Source organism: Falco biarmicus, chromosome 10 (assembly GCF_023638135.1).
Source record: "Falco biarmicus isolate bFalBia1 chromosome 10, bFalBia1.pri, whole genome shotgun sequence".
NCBI classification, from domain to species: domain Eukaryota; kingdom Metazoa; phylum Chordata; class Aves; order Falconiformes; family Falconidae; genus Falco; species Falco biarmicus.
The window spans coordinates 32,623,934-32,642,247 of record NC_079297.1 but is presented as its reverse complement, the minus strand read 5'-3'; the positions used below and the strand labels follow the sequence as shown (position 1 = coordinate 32,642,247).

The window sequence follows — 18,314 nt, the reverse complement described above, 5'->3', positions numbered from 1 at the left end:
CAAGAAATTCACCATCTGCATAGCAGCTGTTACCTTATTTTATTTATTCATGGCTAGCCACTTGCACAGGGGAAAAAAGATGGTGGTGTGGGCAGAGAGAAGAGTGAAGATGAAATTTTGGGGATTATTTTGGTCTGACTTCATGGACAGCATATTTGAGAGGCCATCTGAGGAGATGCAGGTTATTTAACTTGTGACTAATAGTTTGCATTAAACTGCAGACCAACAAATGTCAATAGTTCAGATTAATTTGCCAGACCACCAGCAGCACTATCACTAATTAGAGGAAGCATTACTCAGGAGGTTGTTATCCTGAGACCAGATCGAATCACAGAATCATTTAGGTTGGAAGAGACATTTGAGATCACCAAGTTAAACCATTAACCGAGGGCTGTGAAGTCTACCACTAAACCATGTCCCTAAGCACCACATCTATGCATTTTCTAAACACTTCCAGGGATGGTGATTCCACCACCTCCCTGGGCAGCCTGTTCCAATGCTTCATCACCCCTTCAGTGCAGAATTTTTTCTTAATATCCAATCTAAACCTTCCTTGATGCAACTTGAGGCTGTTTCCTCTTGTCATCTGGGAGAAGAGACTGACCCCCACTTGCCTATAACCTCCTTTCTGGTAGTTGCAAAGAGCAATAAGATCCCCCTGAGCCTCCTCCTCTCTAGACCAAACCACCCCATCATATACCAATAACCCAGACAGCGAGAGTTTAGATAGCACAACTGATACCATTACATTCCTTTTTAAAGGCCTTTCTTAATGGCCAATATCCATCATACTCAAGGCTCCAGCTGCCAAATCATTTATGTTTTCCTGCAAATCATGTCTGGGTAAGCTTGCTGGAGATAATGCAAGTAAAGTGTTTTTTAAAGGAGATAACAACGACCAATCAGCACCATAACAAACAAGCAATGTTTCCATACTCAAATCACTGAATATTTTATTCAAAGATGGAAAACAATCAAGCACCGGAAAGATTTTCAAGCCCAGTTCTAACAAGATACAATCCTATGATGCTTCTGTACCTCCATTAGGAATCACTTCTGTGGAGTAACTCCACATATCGTAGAATCATTTAGACTGAAGAAGACCTTCGAGATCAAGTACAACCATAAACCTAACACTGACAAGTCTACCACTAAACCATGTCACTAAGTGCCACGTCTACGTGTTTTTTAAATACCTCCAGGGATGGTGTTTCAACCACTTCCCTGGGCAACCTGTTCCAGTGCTTGACAACTCTTCCAGTGAAGAAATTTTTCCTAACAGGTAGTCTAAACCTTCTCTGGCATTCACCCTGCATAACTTCGCAACATCCTTGTAGTCCTCCAGAGTTGCCTGCTCCTTCTTCCAACAGTCATATACTCTCCTTTTTCCCCCCCAAGTTCCAGCCAAAGCTCCGTTCAGTCAGGCCAGACTTCTTCTCTACCAGCTCGTGTTTTGGCACATGGGGATGGCCTGTTCCTGCACCTTTAGGACTTCTTGAAGAATGCCCAGCCTTTTTAGACACCTTTGCCCTTCAGGACTGCTTCCCAAGGGACTCTGTCAACCAGGCTTTTAAACAGGCCAAGGCTGGCCCCCTGGAAGTCCAAAGTAGTGATTCTACTGACCACCCTCCTCACTGTTCTGAGAATTGAAAACTCCATGATCACTATGCCTAAGATGTCCTCCAACCACCAGTCCTTCCCTGTTTGTAAACAGCAGGTCCAGCAAGGCAACTCCCCTGGTTGGCTCACTGACCAGCTGTGTCCAGAAGTTATTTTACACACACTCCAGGAACCTCCCAAGTGGTTTCCTCTCCACTGACCTGTATTTCCAGGGAACATCCAGCAGGCTGAAGTCCCCACGGGAGCAAGGGCAAATACATGTAAACACATGAGGGGAACATGGCCCTCAAAGGTGGAGTAAAGTTTTGAAACTTGAGAAGAAATGTAACAGGCCTCAGTTTCAAGAGAGTCAGGGTTTCAGACCACAGCATTTTCATTCACTTAAACGAGTTATTTACTGTGATGTTAGAGATCAAGAAGAAAACTATTCCTGCCCACTTTACCATAGACCTATTTTCTGGCGCCCCTCTCCCCACTACTCAGTCTCTCATCTTCTGAAGAGGATTTTTCAAATTTGGTTTCTTTTATTGAGGATAAACGACTTCAGAACACATTCAGCCCTACAGAGCAGCAGCCATCAAACATCTGCCAGAAAACCAACAGCATTTGTTTGTTTGGAGGAATCACCTGAGCACCATTTTTTAATTTGATTTAAATTAATCAGCCTCTAGAAGTCCATTTCTGCAGATAGCCTTGAAGCCACAAAAGACAGGAAAATAAAGAGAACATTAATAGCTGTGCTTTCCCCTAGCCCCCACCCCAGTTCCACATTCACAGGGGTGAGGTGGGCCAGCCAGGACCCCCCTCCCAGCAGGGCCTGAGGAGCTAACTCAACAAGGTTGCACAAACACAAAGGTTTTAAGACCACCAGCATTTTTATTTCTTTCTTTACTTCTTTCACCACTTGGAAGTCAGCTTTTACAGGCTACAAGATAACCTTTTCAAACCTTTCTCATAACCACACCGAGATAGGCATGAGGGAAAGATTAAACACCTCTGCCAGAGCCCCCGAGGCCACACACTTCCCACCCCTCATTTTAAAGCCTGCATGCCCTGTTCAAACCGGCCATTCCTCTCTTCTAAAGTAAAGCTGAGGAAAACTGCACTCACCACATGCTCGTAGTGCCTCCTCCATACTGCTTTTTATGCCCAGTGCCTCCGCTGCCTCACAGGAACAGGCTCCAGGTGATGCCCACCGGTTTGTCAGAGAGGGAGGGGCAGCCTCCTCTCAGGTCCGCAGCCCCCCTGAGGGGCGGCCTCTCCTAAAACGCTGCAGCCCCCTGAGGGGAGACCTCTCCTCAGGCCCCGAAGCCCCCCTCCAGCCCTACAGCCCCCCGAGGGGCGGCCTCCCCTCAGGCCCTGCAGCCCCCCGAGGGGCAGCCTCTCCTCAGGCCCCGCAGCCCCTTGAGGGACGGCAGGCGCGGCGCAGCTGCCCCTCCCGCGCAGCCCCCTGCCTGTGAGGAAGCAAGGCCTCCACACCTGAGGGGGCTCCACAAAACACTCCCCGGTATCTGGTAGACAGGATGCTTTTTTGTTCTCTTCGGCCACTAAAACCAGGTTTTTTTGTTGTTTTTCTTTCAGGTCCCTAGGAAATACTGTTCTACAAAGTACTACAAGAAATGTTGATCGAACTCTGTGAAGGATCCAGTCGCGATTTTGGTCAGAACTATGCGGTGCTGCTGCAACAGAGCAGCCCCAGCAGTGGAGCTGGGCCTGGCAGCAGCGGTTGTAGTTTCCCACCAGCAACTTGTTTGATGTGCTGAATGCAGGATGTAACTTTTGCCACAATAAGAACTTGCATAAAGGCTCCAGTATTTCATCAGCTCCAAGTGCATATACACCTTTACAGGTAACAGACACAAAGTTGTGATGGTAAAATGCATGTAATTCTAAAAAGCGTGGATTCAGTGTTGAATACCCTTCACCTTACACCAATCCAATCAAGCAAAAGACAACTTGGTAAAAAGAAAATAAAGTTGTTTTAGGACTCCGATGTTGTCGCAGTCCAAGTGCCCCTGAGTGTAGGGTCTCGGGCAGCCAGAGCTCACTGGGGTCCCTCCGGCCTCCAAAGACAGGGGCGTACAAGTAAAGCAAAATCTTTTTCCAGCTGAGCTGCTTTGTGCAAACACAGCAAAAGGTAAATACACGTAAGGGCCCACACATTGCTTTGAACTAACCACAAACAGACATGCTAAGCATCCGTGAAGGAATTTGACACAGAGGCAGGGATAAAAGTAGCTTCTCCTGCCAAGCCGTAAGCAGTTTGGATCTTTCACTTTGTCCCAGCGTAAGCTTAATGTTTACAGGATCAGAAGTAGGGACTTAACAAGACATTTATTATTTTACTCCTGAAGTAGAAGCCACAGCAGTGTGTGATTACAGTTACTGGGTATGCTACAGTCTGCTTTCTACTGAAAGTATTTTTATATTAATATAGTATATTATATTTCACTGCCAGTATTAAGTTTGCTTTTCAACCACGAGCTGGAAGTTTGGATCTAGAATGTTCTTCAGAATAACTGCCTTGTGCTGCTGGAAGCAATGAGTGCTTTGCTGTTAGCTCAAGCAGTAAGAGGAGCATGCCACAGCCGAGGGAAGCAGGGCGGCTGGCCTAATTCCTGCTTTAATTTTGTCCCTCACGTTGGTGGTTGGCACTTCACAGCAGACATCATCTTGCTCAAGAGCATAAGAAACAGCTCTTGTTATTAATTCCAACCCTCCAGGATGGCATCTGCCAGTCAGTACTAAGGGAGGCTGAACTTCACGTTTACAAATGCCAAAGCTTGAATTTTAGGCACTTGGGTTCAAGGATTTAGCTCTGCTCAACATCTTGTAAACAGCACTTTTTCTCTGCTCCTCAATCCATGGTTTTCCAAAGGATAAAATCCTTCCAAACTCAGTCCTTTCTTACTACTCAGAGGATGGCTTTGAACAAGGAACATGTCTTACTATAAGAGTAGGGACTACATAGTACACTTCGATCTTAATGACTTACCTGGCCCTAAGTACAAAGGGATAATCATTACTACACAACTATATTATAACAAAATGCCTACACTTACTCAAAACACAGTCTACTCATTGCAGTCAATCCTGAAGGACATTTTAGAAAAAGCTGCAGAAATTTATCCTTCTTTTTCTCCCTGTTTTTCCAGAACAAACAGCCTGACAGTGTCAAAAATGTGCTGTTATACTTTGATGAGCAACAGTTTCCCAATTTTTGTTTTAAATAAAGCGATGTAGTTGAATTTTACATTTCTGAGGATGAAAGTGAACTTTGATGGAATCAGAAAAAGATGTAGATTTTCAAAAATCCATACGCAGATCTTCCTTAATGTAGTATTAGATCATTAGTACTAGTGATAACAGCAAGTCCAAAAATTAACAAAAGGCACTGCTGAAAAAGAAATCGGTAAATACAGTGTTAAATCACATGAAGGTAAGCTGCTGTAACAACGATAGCAAAATTAATTGTAACAAAATAAGACTTCCTGTTGTTTATTAGATATTGTAAGAATGAAATGTACAGTATACAAAATTAATATTAAAAAGTTCACGATTGATTTTAACAACATATTTTTCTCGGGATCAACTGCAGACAAGCAGCTTTTTAAGAAGTTATGCTGAGATCAATTTTCTATTACAGGATCTCAAGTGTATCGCTATGTGCTATCTACATTTTTAATCTACAAATGAAAGCTACTAAATTTTTGATGAATCGTGGTGGCATTTGTTGGAAAAGAATAGTACAGCAACATTAGCTTAGAGGAGAAAAAAATTAGTTCATTACAACAAAATGTTAATTGTTCAAGTTCATAAGCAAAATTGCTTTTGAAATTTCAAACCTTACAATTGTACATTTTCAATATCAAACACCTGCCGGAAGAGGTTACATTCTACTATACTGGTGACAAAGATTTTCAGCTTTTTCTTTTAGACGGATACATAATCCTGGTTTTCTTGTTGCTAATGAATTTGCACATCTTTAGTGTTAAACAAAGTTCATTCTCCTAAAGAAACAGTTTAAGTACAGTGCATTTCATAAGCAGAATGTTTTCATTTAAGGTGTATCTATATAAAGGAATATAAAATGGTTTTCGTTTGTTAAATCTCTGTATTTTCAGTTTACATCACATTGTTTAGCAGATAGATAAACTACTAATGACTAATCTAGACAGCCTAAAAACAGTCTATTTGTTCCATACATTAAATGTTTGCCATAATGCTTTTCACTACAATATAAAATACATGAGAAAAATTGAAATTATTACCAGGGAATATTACATACAGTTATCTGTATTGGCAAAGCTTCCCTGATTAAAAAAAAAAAAAAAAAGAAATATATTTAATGTAATTTCTCATACGTGCTCTACTTTGCAATAGGAATATGATTTAAACTGAAAATTCTTCTCATCTTGTCCAAACAATTTTTCTTAATAGACACTGAATGTATTTGCCCAATTGAAATGCTTTCAAAATAGTGAACTGCTGTCAATGATTTTTCAACAGGAATGGGTGCCTGAGCACCCATATTTTGCCAGAGCAAAATAGTGTTCTTTCTCTTGAGGTGTTGCTAATGTGAATCACGTTTTAAGTTGGCACATATCATAAGAACTATTAAAACAAGCCCTGTGAATGAACATGAAGACAAATCACAATACAAATGATGCAAAGCCATTTTAGAAGAGTCCAAAAATATTTTTACTCTTTTTTTCTTTTAGCATTAAACTGGTAAAATTCAGTGGATTGGATGTTGTAGATTACCAATCAATAAAGTATTCAAATTAGCTTATGCTGAGAACAGCTGGGCTTGCTGTTTTCTTTCCTTGTATGCTTTTTTTGTTTGTTTTTGTTTTTTTAAGACCATTGGCAAGAACAATCTGTAGGCTCCTGGATTGAATAGCTGACCCAGGTTGAATTACTGGTGCAATACAATTGCACAGTTCGTTTCTGCAGACCAAGTTCCCTACAGCATTTGCAGAATCTGGCATATGTGTTGATGTTGTAGTTGTAAATGCTTGCAGATGGGCACTTTCCATCACACGAAACAATGTTCACCTGGTAACAAACATGAAGCACAATCAGTAAATTGAAGCAGCTGGTAAATAAAGTTAGTTCTCAAGAAAGTCCAAAGACACTAGGCAACCAAATCCAATGGCAAAGCAATGAAAAAATTTGCAGGTATTGTCCCTAGCCCCTTATGAAATCCCACTATGCCCGAGCAATAAACTGAAGTATGCTGCCCAAATAGGTCTCAATTTTTATTTTACTGAGATTAATGATGAATTTCCTGTCAATTTTCAGTAACAAGATATTTTGGCTATTAACAGACACAAAGGAACAATTTCAGTTTTGAATTTTAACATATGCATAACAACCTTGGCTTGCACATAGCACTAAATGTTCTGTCCACAACTCTCTACAGTATTAATTTCAGTGATACACTGATGCAGGGTTGCTATACTGGTATCAGTAAGGAGAAATATAAAGAATCAATCCTTTGGAAAGCCAAGGGGAATTATTACTAATGACACCAAAACTGTAATACATACTGTAACAGAAACAGCCATATAAACTGACAATTTCTTCAAGTTTAATAGTCAGGATTTGCATTTGTGTTCAACGAGACACTGAGACTAAATTTCCTGGCTGCTTAACAGTTTACTCCACAGAATATACTCTGAGAGTCATTTTAGAGGTTACAGCTGTTTCCCTATAGTTTTTTATTACAGCTTTTCCAGACGCTTTCACACATCTCACATGAGATGTCTGTCTGCACCCTTGCTGAGGCTCACACTGCCTTACCACACCGCAGGACACCATTGGTGTCCTCCTACAGTAAATCCTTCAGTAGACACACAGAGAGTGCCTCATTCTTCCTACACATTTCACAGTATGCTGATGCTGCTGTCTAGAAAAACCACTTCAGGACCCAAGATTCCTTTCTTCATGAAGTTGGCATTTAAATACTCTCCCTAGACAGATGGAAAACTAACACTTCTGCAGTTGTTTTAACTGTAGTATATCACTGGCGAGATTCAGTTATGTCAAAATTAATTTGCATATCATAATTGCATTATAGAGTGAACCAAGACCTTGGATTTGCACTAAATCAGCATGTGCCTAAATGCATACAGAAGCAGGAGTTGCATCCCTCTTTTTCTTATTATTTGAAACGATGATTGCCGAGAACGTAGGGAAACATTAAAACATTGCTATGAAACACACAATCCTCTGTCTTGGTGAGAGAGAGATGCAGACAATAGCCTTGTAAAATTTGTGTTCTCTTTCTTCCTTCTTTTTATTTCTCATAATTTTTCCCTTCTATTAAAAGAAATTGTGATATTTACTTACTGGTGTGTTACTCCTGCAGTCATTCTTGCGGATAGTCATCCTAACAGTCACCTTTTTACAGAATTTTCCATCTTCCTTACCTGAAAAATGGGCATTGATTGAAAAATATCAGCTCAAAATTCTAAACGCTTCAGAAAAAAGAATATTCCTGAACATTTTATGGGGTCAAGAGACAAAAAGAAGAAAATCCCCAATATGTCATTGCATACACAAAACTTTGGCAAAGTGACATCAGCTATGCATTGTGCTGCTTTTAAAACTATTCTATTTCATGCATTAAAGCATCTGTCTCCTTATGTCTTCAATAACAGTTATAGAAGGTTCATTCTTTACTCAGAAGCCTTTTAAGGGTAAGTGAACTGTCTTTCAAAAAATTCTGTAAAACTGATCATCTGTTCCTGTGAGAAGGCTTGTTATAACCACATTAAATGGATTTTCTATGAAATAACTAACAAACTTTAATAGCAGCATTTGCATTCCAGTGGTGTAAGCAATGTTTAAAATTAACACTTAACAGCAGAATCTAACGAAGAATAAAGCTTTAGTGGGCTTTAGATTTCTGTATCTTTTTATTAAATAAGAAAAAGAACACCAGTTAACAAATTAAATTTTTTATTTACATTTTTGTTAGTGTTATTTCCACAATTTTTCTCACAGAAGTACGTACAAAGTATAAAGGTGAAATAAAAAAAGATAAAAAGAAATCATGAAATGAAATGAGGAGTTAAACAATTTAAGAAAGGAATTCTGATCATTTGAAGAAAAGCAAAGTTGTTCAGTATAAAGTTGAGTTGTTAGAGATCAGAAAGCACGGTATCTTCTTACGATGATCTTCTCTATGCTGAAGAAACCACATCACATTGCAGATCTGTAAGAGAAATGAACAGTCTATTCCATTATAACAGCTTCCACAGTTGCACAGCAGATTTTACACACCATGATGCAGTCCCACATGACTCTCCACTTACAGGGCTGCCTTTTCTTTCAGGCAAGAAATCCAAAGATGTTGGCAAAAGATGAATACTGTTAGCTCCAGAAAGACAAGGGCAATGAAAGACTCATTGGTTTGACTATACCTAATACTGCACTGCGACAGAGGTTTATTACATCTTTATGTGCAATGTCCAGTTCCCTGCTTTAATCACTGTCAAATCAGGTAATACTGCCTCTCAAACAGAAACATTTTTTATGTTGTTTTATGGGTGTTTTTTAAACATATAAGCCTGCTACTGTTTCTAGACATAGCAGAGGTGTCTAGAATATGAAAGAAAGGACAGCAACGAATCTTCTTAGAAGCAAATAAAAATCTACAATCGCAGATTACTTGCTACTTCTTGGCTACCACTGAATTATATTTGCTTAGGGAAAAAGTTAATTGAGAAATGAAGAAAAATAAATTGTTTTTGAAAATAAGAAACTCACCATTTCATGTTTCTCACAGTCCTATTCATGTCCTTTCTTCTTTTACACTATACATGGTGTGTGGGATGGAGAATTCAGTACAGCTGTGGCTATGACTTCATCCAGGCTACAGTGAAAGTACATCACATCTCATAAAGAAATAAGTATATAATGTATTTCCATGCATGTTCTTTAATGTCTACTGCCTTTTAATGAGTTCTGCAACATAATATACTTTTCCATGAACAACCTTATAAAGCATGCCAGCATCTTGCATGTGTCATATTATAATGAGATTCTTTTTCACAGTCCGCGTTGCTGAAAATCCTTGCTTGGTTTTTGGGTTGACTCATAACACCGTTCATTTAAAGTGGTGTCGATATGAGAGTAATACAGATTTAAGTGTAGTACTCCTAGAGTCATGAGTGTAATAAAGAATGCGTCACTCAGTGATGTACAAAATTATAGTCAACATCATTTGTCTTACAGAAATAGAGGTGTTTTCACAAAATAAATGCCAAAACAACTGCATTCATACCAAGTTACAATTAAAAAAAAAAAACCACAAACGTGCTCTATTGAAAAGAACAAAGACAGAGTAAACACAGGCTTGCTATTTTCAGTATACTGTCCTAACTATGGGTGGGAAAGAAATGACCTCTTTCTATTGTACATGGCACCAGAAGCAAAACTGTACAATACACCATCTGTGAAAGCATGGCTTACATAATAAGCATTAACACGCAAAGTCATTAGTCTCTATGTTCTACAGCACTGTAAACATAATGAAATTAGCTTATGTTTTTAAACGCAGCAATTTTACGCATGCAGCAAGCTAAAGACTATGCAAGTGCTTACTACCAACAGTACATTGTTGGCTAACAACAATGCACCGCCCACACAATGCAAAATGAAAAACGAAACAAAACCAAGACGTGAGGCACTCTGAACCGTAAGCAGTTACACTACACTGCAGCTTTTGGCGTAACTGGGTAACATGAGGCCTGATGCTCCTATCAGGGAGTACATTGTTGGAAATCAACAATGATGCTGTTTGGGTTGGTCCTACTTATTTCCAGGAAAATGTACCTGTGTTACAGCTAGCATAGGCTGTAGGAGTGACTGGGCTAACAGGGAATGGGAGGAGCACTGACACTGAAGAACCTGGTAAGAATATTACATTACATATTGAACAGAGTACATGTTACAGAGGATTTCCTATCTGTATGATACATATCTGAGTTAGTAAATTTTGGCATATTTGAGAAAAGAAATCCAATTTCAAACATCCATATATTACAGGATCACAGAATAGCTGAGACTGGAAGGGACCTCTGGAGGTCATCTGGTCCTACCCTGCCTGCTCAAGCAAGCATCACTGTGCCAGCAGCTCAGGATTGTGTCCAGGCATTACTTGCATTGCTAGGCCTAATGTCAAACCCAGGAAAAATCTGATCTACATGGGTAGAACTAAGACTATCTTGTACCCTAAATTTAAGTTGTCCTTTGGGGCTACAAGAAAGAAATAGTATAATTTCCTCTGAGCAGTTTTTGTAAAAACCCTCTAGGTTTTGATGGAATACCTGGGACTTAATTTTCAAATACTAATCAAGACTGAAAGCAAAAGTCCCTGTGGTTTCTAATGGTAAAGTACTTCAAAAGAAAACAAAAGTCTGATAATCCTTCTCATAAAACATCTCACACAGTTACAATTGCCTAATAGGTCTCATGCCACATTTGTTCAGAGTCTGAATGAACTTCATGATTCACTATATTGTCTATAAACTGATGTGCAATCAAAACTGTACAAAGCTACTTGTAAATGCATCTTGAGTCACTGGATTTTTGAAGGGTTCAATTTCACTTTGTAATGCATGCCCCAGATTAGTAAATTACTTTGTCTTAATTATTTAGGAGTGTGGTTATGATCTTTTTCTCTCAGTATAGTAGCACGATCTTCTGCCTTGCTGAAAAGCAGCATAATGGATTTTTAATGGTCTTAATAAATTGTTTGCTTAGAAGCTGGCATATATGGCTGCTAAGGCATTGAAGGGTAATGTCAGATAATCAAAAACGAATCTCAGAGAGTCTATGGAAAATCAGCTACAGAACTAGGACAAGTGCTTGAAACACAGGTCCATGAGAGTGAAAAAATATGAGGAGATATTACTATTCCCTTACAGTGATGCCCAGCAGGAAAAAAACAGATAAATCTTCCACTGTTTCAATAAACTTGGTACTACAAAATGTAATACATGATGAGTAACACCTCCCAGCTGGTAACATACGCCCCACTGCAGGAACTGTACACGTGGTACCATATCTGGTAGTCATGACTGTTCAGTTCCCATCCCACCCAGCAGGAAATACGTGCACTTTTCTCCAGTTCTCTCCCACACCTAAAGACATCTCCTGCTGTCTTTAGCTTTTATCATAGAATCATTTAGGTCAGAAAAGCCCTTTAAGATCATCAAGTCCAACCATTAACCAGGACTGCCAAATCCACCACTAAACCATGTCCCTAAGCACCGTATCTACATGTTTTTTAAACACTTCATTTTTAAAGATAATATGATACTGCCCAGTAGAAAATCTCCTTTACAATTCTTATAACATTGTTAGCTTCAAGTATTCGAGCTTAAATTCTTCAGGTTAGGTGTGTCTGCCTCAGGATAAGTTCTTCATGAAGTCAGCCAAAATATTTCAGCTATGTACCAGTGTGTTAAGAAAAAATGTACTTAGGTCTTGATTTCTATTAAAAATTAGAATATTTGGAACCTATTCCGTAGAGATTTCCACCCCACCCTGAGAACCTTTATTAGCTCTTATAGATGTCAAAACCTATCTTGGTAATGAAATAAGGGTATTTCTTTTTTAACTTAAGTTCTTTTAAAAGATCACAGAATCACAGACTGATCAGGGTTGGAAGGGACCTCTGGAGATCATCTACCAGGGGTCCTCAAACTACGGCCTGCAGGCTGGATACAGCCCCCCAGGGTCCTCAATCTGGCCCCTGGTATTTACAGAACCCCCCAGCTCCCCCCCCTGCACTGGGGGTTGGGGGGTGGGGGTGGGGAGCGGAACCAAGCAGCCACAGATGACTGCCTGCCACTTCATCCATGCGCCGGCCCCCTGCTTAAAAAGTTTGAGGACCCCTGAGCTAGTCCAACCCCCTGCTAAAGGCAGATCACCTAGGGCAGGCTGCACAGAGTCACGTCCAGGCAGGTGTTTAATGTCTTTGAGAAGGAGACCCCACAGCCTCTCTGGGCAGCCCGTTCCAGTGCTCTGTCACCCTCAAGGTAAAGGAGTTCTGCCTCATATTCAGATGGGAGTTCCTGTGTTGCAGTCTGTGCCCGTTGCCCCTTGTCCTGTCACTGGGCACCGCTGCGAAGAGCCTGGCCCGTCCTGTCGGCACTCGCCCTGGAGAGATGTGTGTGCATCGGTGAGATCCCCTCTCAGCCTTCCCTTCCCCAGGCTGGGCAGGCCCAGCTCTCCCAGCCTGTCCTCATACGGGAGATGCTCCATCCCCTCATCACCTCTGCAGCCTCTGCCAGCCCCTCTCCAGCAGCTCCCTGTCCCTCTGGAACTGGGGAGCCCAGCACTGGGCACAGCACCCCAGATGTGGCCTCACCAGGGCAGAGCAGAGGCGGGGGGAATCACCTCCCTTGACCTGCTGGCCATGCTTCTCCTCATGCACCCCAGGGTCCCACTGGCCCCTTGGCCAATATTGCCTGAAAGCTTCTGAACTATGTCTATTAATGGAACCTAAGACTATATTACAATCAGTTAATTACTTACAGCACTAACTTCCAAACTCCATTTTTACCAAATATGAAGACATAAATGTTGATGAAGCATGTTTTAAGGTGCCTTCCAAACACAATACCTTTTATACTCCTAAATGCAGTAACTGATATTTTACGGAGTTTTACATGCGAACTACAAAATACTCAAGATAATTTGAGTGATTTGGCCAGCCACAATCACTATCAGGGGAGTAAACCCTTCAATGTAAACTACTTTCTTCTGATTTAACTCCACTAGTTTCACTGGTATTCACATGATTAAAACTGGGAAAAGCATGGCCTTTGAAATCAGTGAATCAAGCCTTCATGCAGGGAAGAATCAACCTTATTTCTAAGGTAACAACAAATCAAACAGACTTGTGAGGCAGGAAGTATCATTAATCACTTACATGTTTTGCAGCATCCTTCTAAGAATGGCACAACATAGCCTCCAACCTGACCAAGAGAGAAATAAAGAGGAAAAAAACCTGATTTTTTTCAAGCATTCACTTCCATATGTCTGCAGTATTAGAAATATTTGGACAAAAAATGCAGGCACTGCAAGAATTTATAATTTCTGCCTTCTTGAGGTAAAAACGTTTTTTGTCTTTGTTAATCTTTTCATGCAAACATAAATCATAGCTGGAATGTAAACAATGTATTGAACACTGACCTTCACACATTCAGTTTCATTAAAGGGTGGGCAGCCAACTGAGGAGGAAACCAGAAGTGGTCCTATCGCTGTGTTAGTGCATTCATATCTGATGCAGTTTGAAATCCAAACAGCGCCAGGCTGTTAAAAGTTGTAAAACGAACTTTACACAGCAAGTCAGCAAAAACAGTATTATAAGTATTTATAATACAATTCAATTGAATGTGATCTTGTCTGACTTAAAAGTAATACCTATAGCAAAATATAATTTAGATGCATGTTTAAGTTCTGTTTCAGTACAAAACTCAGAAGTCCACTAAATATATAATGTTAAGCAGTTTATAAAATAGTAAAGTTGACTATAATTCTCTGATATATCAAAATCCCTTAATCTTTGTAGACAGCTACATGATTGACTCTCCAAGAAATTAATGCTTTGTGCATGCAAAAACTATTTCTAGTATTTGGCCAAATAAAGCTGCTCTTTGCACATTTTTTATGGCAATGTGTATACAATATTTCATAATTTTTTGTTTACTTCTACGTATTTTGAAGGAGTAAGACATGTATAAACTTACCTTAAAATTGGAAACTGTACCATTGCTGAAAGTGTGGAGGCAAGACAAGTTCTTACAGCTACCACAGCAAGTTGTTAAATCTTTTGGAGGCTGATAGACTTGGTTCTGCCAAAATCAAATACATAATTCCATGACTGAGACCATCTTGCAGCTCAACACTTTACTATTATAATTGGCAATTTTTTTTCAGTTATCTGATTTTAGGAATGTTTTTTAAATAACTTCCAAAACTGCATAACTTACATTTGTAAACACTGTACATTTATGAAGCTTTTATAAAATGTATTTGATCTTAATTGAATTAAATGGGGAGAACTTACAACTCTGAGAGAATCAACTGGTATTTCTACCACTTTCAAATGTAAGTCTGACAGCTTACTTCAAAAAACACTGAAATTTTGAGTTTTTACACAGTAGACATCAAGTAAGTACATAATTAGGAAAAGTAATCTATGTAATATTCCCACGGTAACATATCTTTGTAAACAGACATGGTAACGTATACTTTGTAAACAGACAAGGTATCATTTGCTTATTTTATAAAGCTGTTTTCACTAAATTTAGAATTCTTCTTCTATTTATAGTTAATCTCTTCCCAATTCTTATTAATATGATGTCTGCCAGGAATTTGTACCAGTTTGTGCATAACGCAGCTGAAGTTATACAGGGATGCCAGATGGCAGCACGTTATTAGTCCAAGGTGGCAGTATACTATAAACATGAATTTGTATAAGATTTACATGCGGGAGAAAACAGGAAAGGGAGTGAGACTACTTTTATAAACTTCTATCAGAAGTACGGTAGCATATCATTAGAGGGACGTCTCAAATTACGTCTTGCTCTTATGACTGTAATCTACTCAACAAAACCCAAAAAATGCAACTAAGACCACCAGTCACAATATACATGGCTAAAAATCTGAATTTCTTACAGCTTGACACTTCACAGCACAGTCTATTAAAGACGTGTTTATTTGGTAGTATTTAGTGGAGGGATCAATCACATTTGTACAATAAGAAGTACGGCAAATGCCATCTGCACTGTGTTCCATGATTGTCTGTCCAGGAAGCAGCACACCTCTCTCTTGAGTCAGGCAAACTTTGTCTCTCACTACAAGAAAACACAAAAATAAACAGCATGCTCAGGACAATCAGGTTGGTATCAAAACTGTTAAAAAAATGTTTCAAACAGTAAAACAGGAATCGAAAATGCTACTTTATTTCTTTAAGAATTACAGGTCAGGTTTTTAAATATGAACTGCTAATAGTAGTCTAATGCTTCACCACAATTGCCAGGTTTTTTTTCAAATATAACCGTGCATGAAATCTAAATAAATATATAATATTCTATTAGCTGCACCACCAAAATGACAGTGGTGGCTTACTCAACTGCTTTCTTTTGTAAGTCTACTTCAGAATGAGAAATGTACCTGTATTTCTCCCCACTAATTACTGAGGGCACAGAGGATAATTAGCTCAGAAGTATACATCTTTGCTGTAGAAATCTAGGTGAGGACAATCCCAACTCTGTGGCCAACGGCATACCCCACAGGAATAATTTTTTCCTGAGTTTTCCAAGACACTACTGGGCACGCTTTAAGATGAATTCTCATGGTGCTGAATGCTCCCCTTGATTTTGTAAAGCACATACTCATGTCTACTGGCTGCTGAGTAGTCCCATAATAGATTAACCAGGACTGTTCTTTATGTGGACATTGAGTGTGTGTTTTAGTTTCTTGCTGGAATCCTTACTCCAGCTCAGCAAAATGCGGGCTGTTTAGTCAACACCACCCAACTTTCCCAACACTCAGCTATTTCCCTGCACAAACCTCCCGCTAGAGGAACTAACAGAATACAAGGACAGGCCATAATCAACCAAATATTTAGTGAGGGGTCCTATTTTCTTGCCTTCTCTTACACTACTTGTGAATTACGTCAGTCAGTTCTTTCTTCCTCGTTACCATTTTCAAACTGAACATCTGATCTATAATTTCTAATTTACCTTAGCACTTGAAAGGGTATTTCTTTGAATTAAATTCTTTTCTGACTTACCACATTTGTACTTAACACAGTTACAGATATTTTCTGTACTGTTCTGAAACTGTTCATCTATCTGAAGTTTCTGCCCCTAAGTGTATAAAAGCAGAAAAAAAAAAGAAGTGAAATGACAGTGTTTTCTTATCTGTATGATCTTTTTCTTTTAAACACCTTTCCTTCAGGATTTGAGTAACAGCATCTCTTCCCCCTAGAAACTTATTTTGAATCCACTTTCATCACCCACAGGGATATTTAATTTAGTAACGATAACCAAATGCGATTTTTTTTTTACACTTAAAAAACAGGAATGACTTAGGACAGAAAAGACTAAGGCAGGCCAATAATGAAATGCAATGCCTTGCCTTTGTACAGAAACTTCCACGCAGTGTGGAGTCCATTCTTTCGTGGAATAACTTAATAGATATAAATAGTATTACAATAGCACAGGTGTACTTTTAAATTTTGCCTTATATTGTCTATATGTATGGATATTAAGATTTTTCTCTCAGTTTCTAGTAAATTCTGATTCCTTATGCCCAAATACCTTCATCTATGAAATGAAAGTACTAACAACTACCTCGCAAAGCATTTTGAATTTCCTCTATAAAAAATGAGTACTATTTCCAGTTCCTTCCTAGGATTCCAAATTATAATTTTTTTATAATCCCACAGGAGTATTATTTTCTGGATAAAACAATGACAAGCAAGATCAAAGCATACCAAGTACTAACAGAGAACCTAACCCAGAAATGCTGATAAGCATTTTTGTAATGCAGAACAAGTCACAATGAAATACAGTTTAAAAGTTCTGTTTAGTCAGCAGTCTGAGTGCATGATATATGTTAATATATTCACTATAAAAAATAATATTAACAAAACAACGATGCTTTAAAGCATTTAGTTCTGAAACTTTAAAAAATAAATTTTATCCTCAGATGCATGAAAGCAGTTTCATGCTACAAATATTTCAGAGCATGATACAGTCATAAAAACCTCCAGAAATATAAATGTTGTGCAGCCATTTTATTCTGTGAGTTATTTAAACTTAACTGGCTTCTTAAAAATGGATAGATCTTCTTGTAAAACAATTTAAAAAAAAAAGAAAATGACATGGCGTTTCATATTTCACCAATAAAACTATTAGTAAGATTCTGATAAATAGATTTGTTAATAAATTAATAAAAGAATACTGACAAAGAAAATGAATTTCATACCAGTTCGCATTGAGGTTTGGGGATTGTTTCACACGCACATTCTAAAACAAAATACAATAACAGAAACAATAGTTTAGAAAGTTATATGCCATTTGCTTAAAACAGACCACCAAGTTCCAGATTTACAAGTCATCACTGAAGAACTTCTGCTGGTTTTTGAAATGTACCCCTCTGGGGGGTCCAGAATTATGTTTCATTTCTATTCCATCCTGAAAACTAATACCAGCTTCTATGACCACCTTTACTTATCACAACAATTTACAGCTTTGTATCAACTGCAGTCCACCTGAACACGTTAAAAAAAAAAAGCAGATGATTATTCAAGATGCTAGTCTCCTTGCAGTGATGACAATTATTATAATCAATATAAAGTATCAGAGAATGGTTTTTAAGATGTCAGAAAGAGATGTATGATATATGGCAAATTCCTGACCTGTGAACATAACCTTTTTTTTTTTTTTTTAAAGCCATAAATAATTTACTAACTGTAGTGGGTTGACCCTGTCTGGATGCCAGGTGCCCACCAAAGCTGCTCTATCACTCTTCTCAGCTGAACAATGGAGAGAAAATGTAACACAAGGCTCGTGAGTCAAGATAAGGGCAGGGAGATCACTCACCCATTACCCTCATAGGCTAAACAGACTCGACTTGGGAAAATTAGTTTAATTTATTAC

At 38.9% G+C, this 18,314-nt stretch overlaps 1 protein-coding gene across 1 annotated transcript in view; it reads right to left on the bottom strand.

The window, feature by feature from the left end:
* Window positions 1-3,233: 3,233 nt before the first annotated feature.
* The window catches only part of OTOG (otogelin), a 104,458-nt gene continuing 89,377 nt past the window's right edge, over window positions 3,234-18,314 (bottom strand). Inside the window, exons 49-56 of the mRNA XM_056355075.1 lie at window positions 17,641-17,681; window positions 16,442-16,517; window positions 15,322-15,500; window positions 14,391-14,495; window positions 13,834-13,953; window positions 13,571-13,616; window positions 7,975-8,054; window positions 3,234-6,678 (exon numbers count right to left, since the gene is read on the bottom strand). Of these exons, the coding sequence (XP_056211050.1) occupies window positions 6,478-6,678; window positions 7,975-8,054; window positions 13,571-13,616; window positions 13,834-13,953; window positions 14,391-14,495; window positions 15,322-15,500; window positions 16,442-16,517; window positions 17,641-17,681 (848 nt within the window). The 3' untranslated portion in view covers window positions 3,234-6,477. The remainder of the gene's footprint in view (window positions 6,679-7,974; window positions 8,055-13,570; window positions 13,617-13,833; window positions 13,954-14,390; window positions 14,496-15,321; window positions 15,501-16,441; window positions 16,518-17,640; window positions 17,682-18,314) is intronic.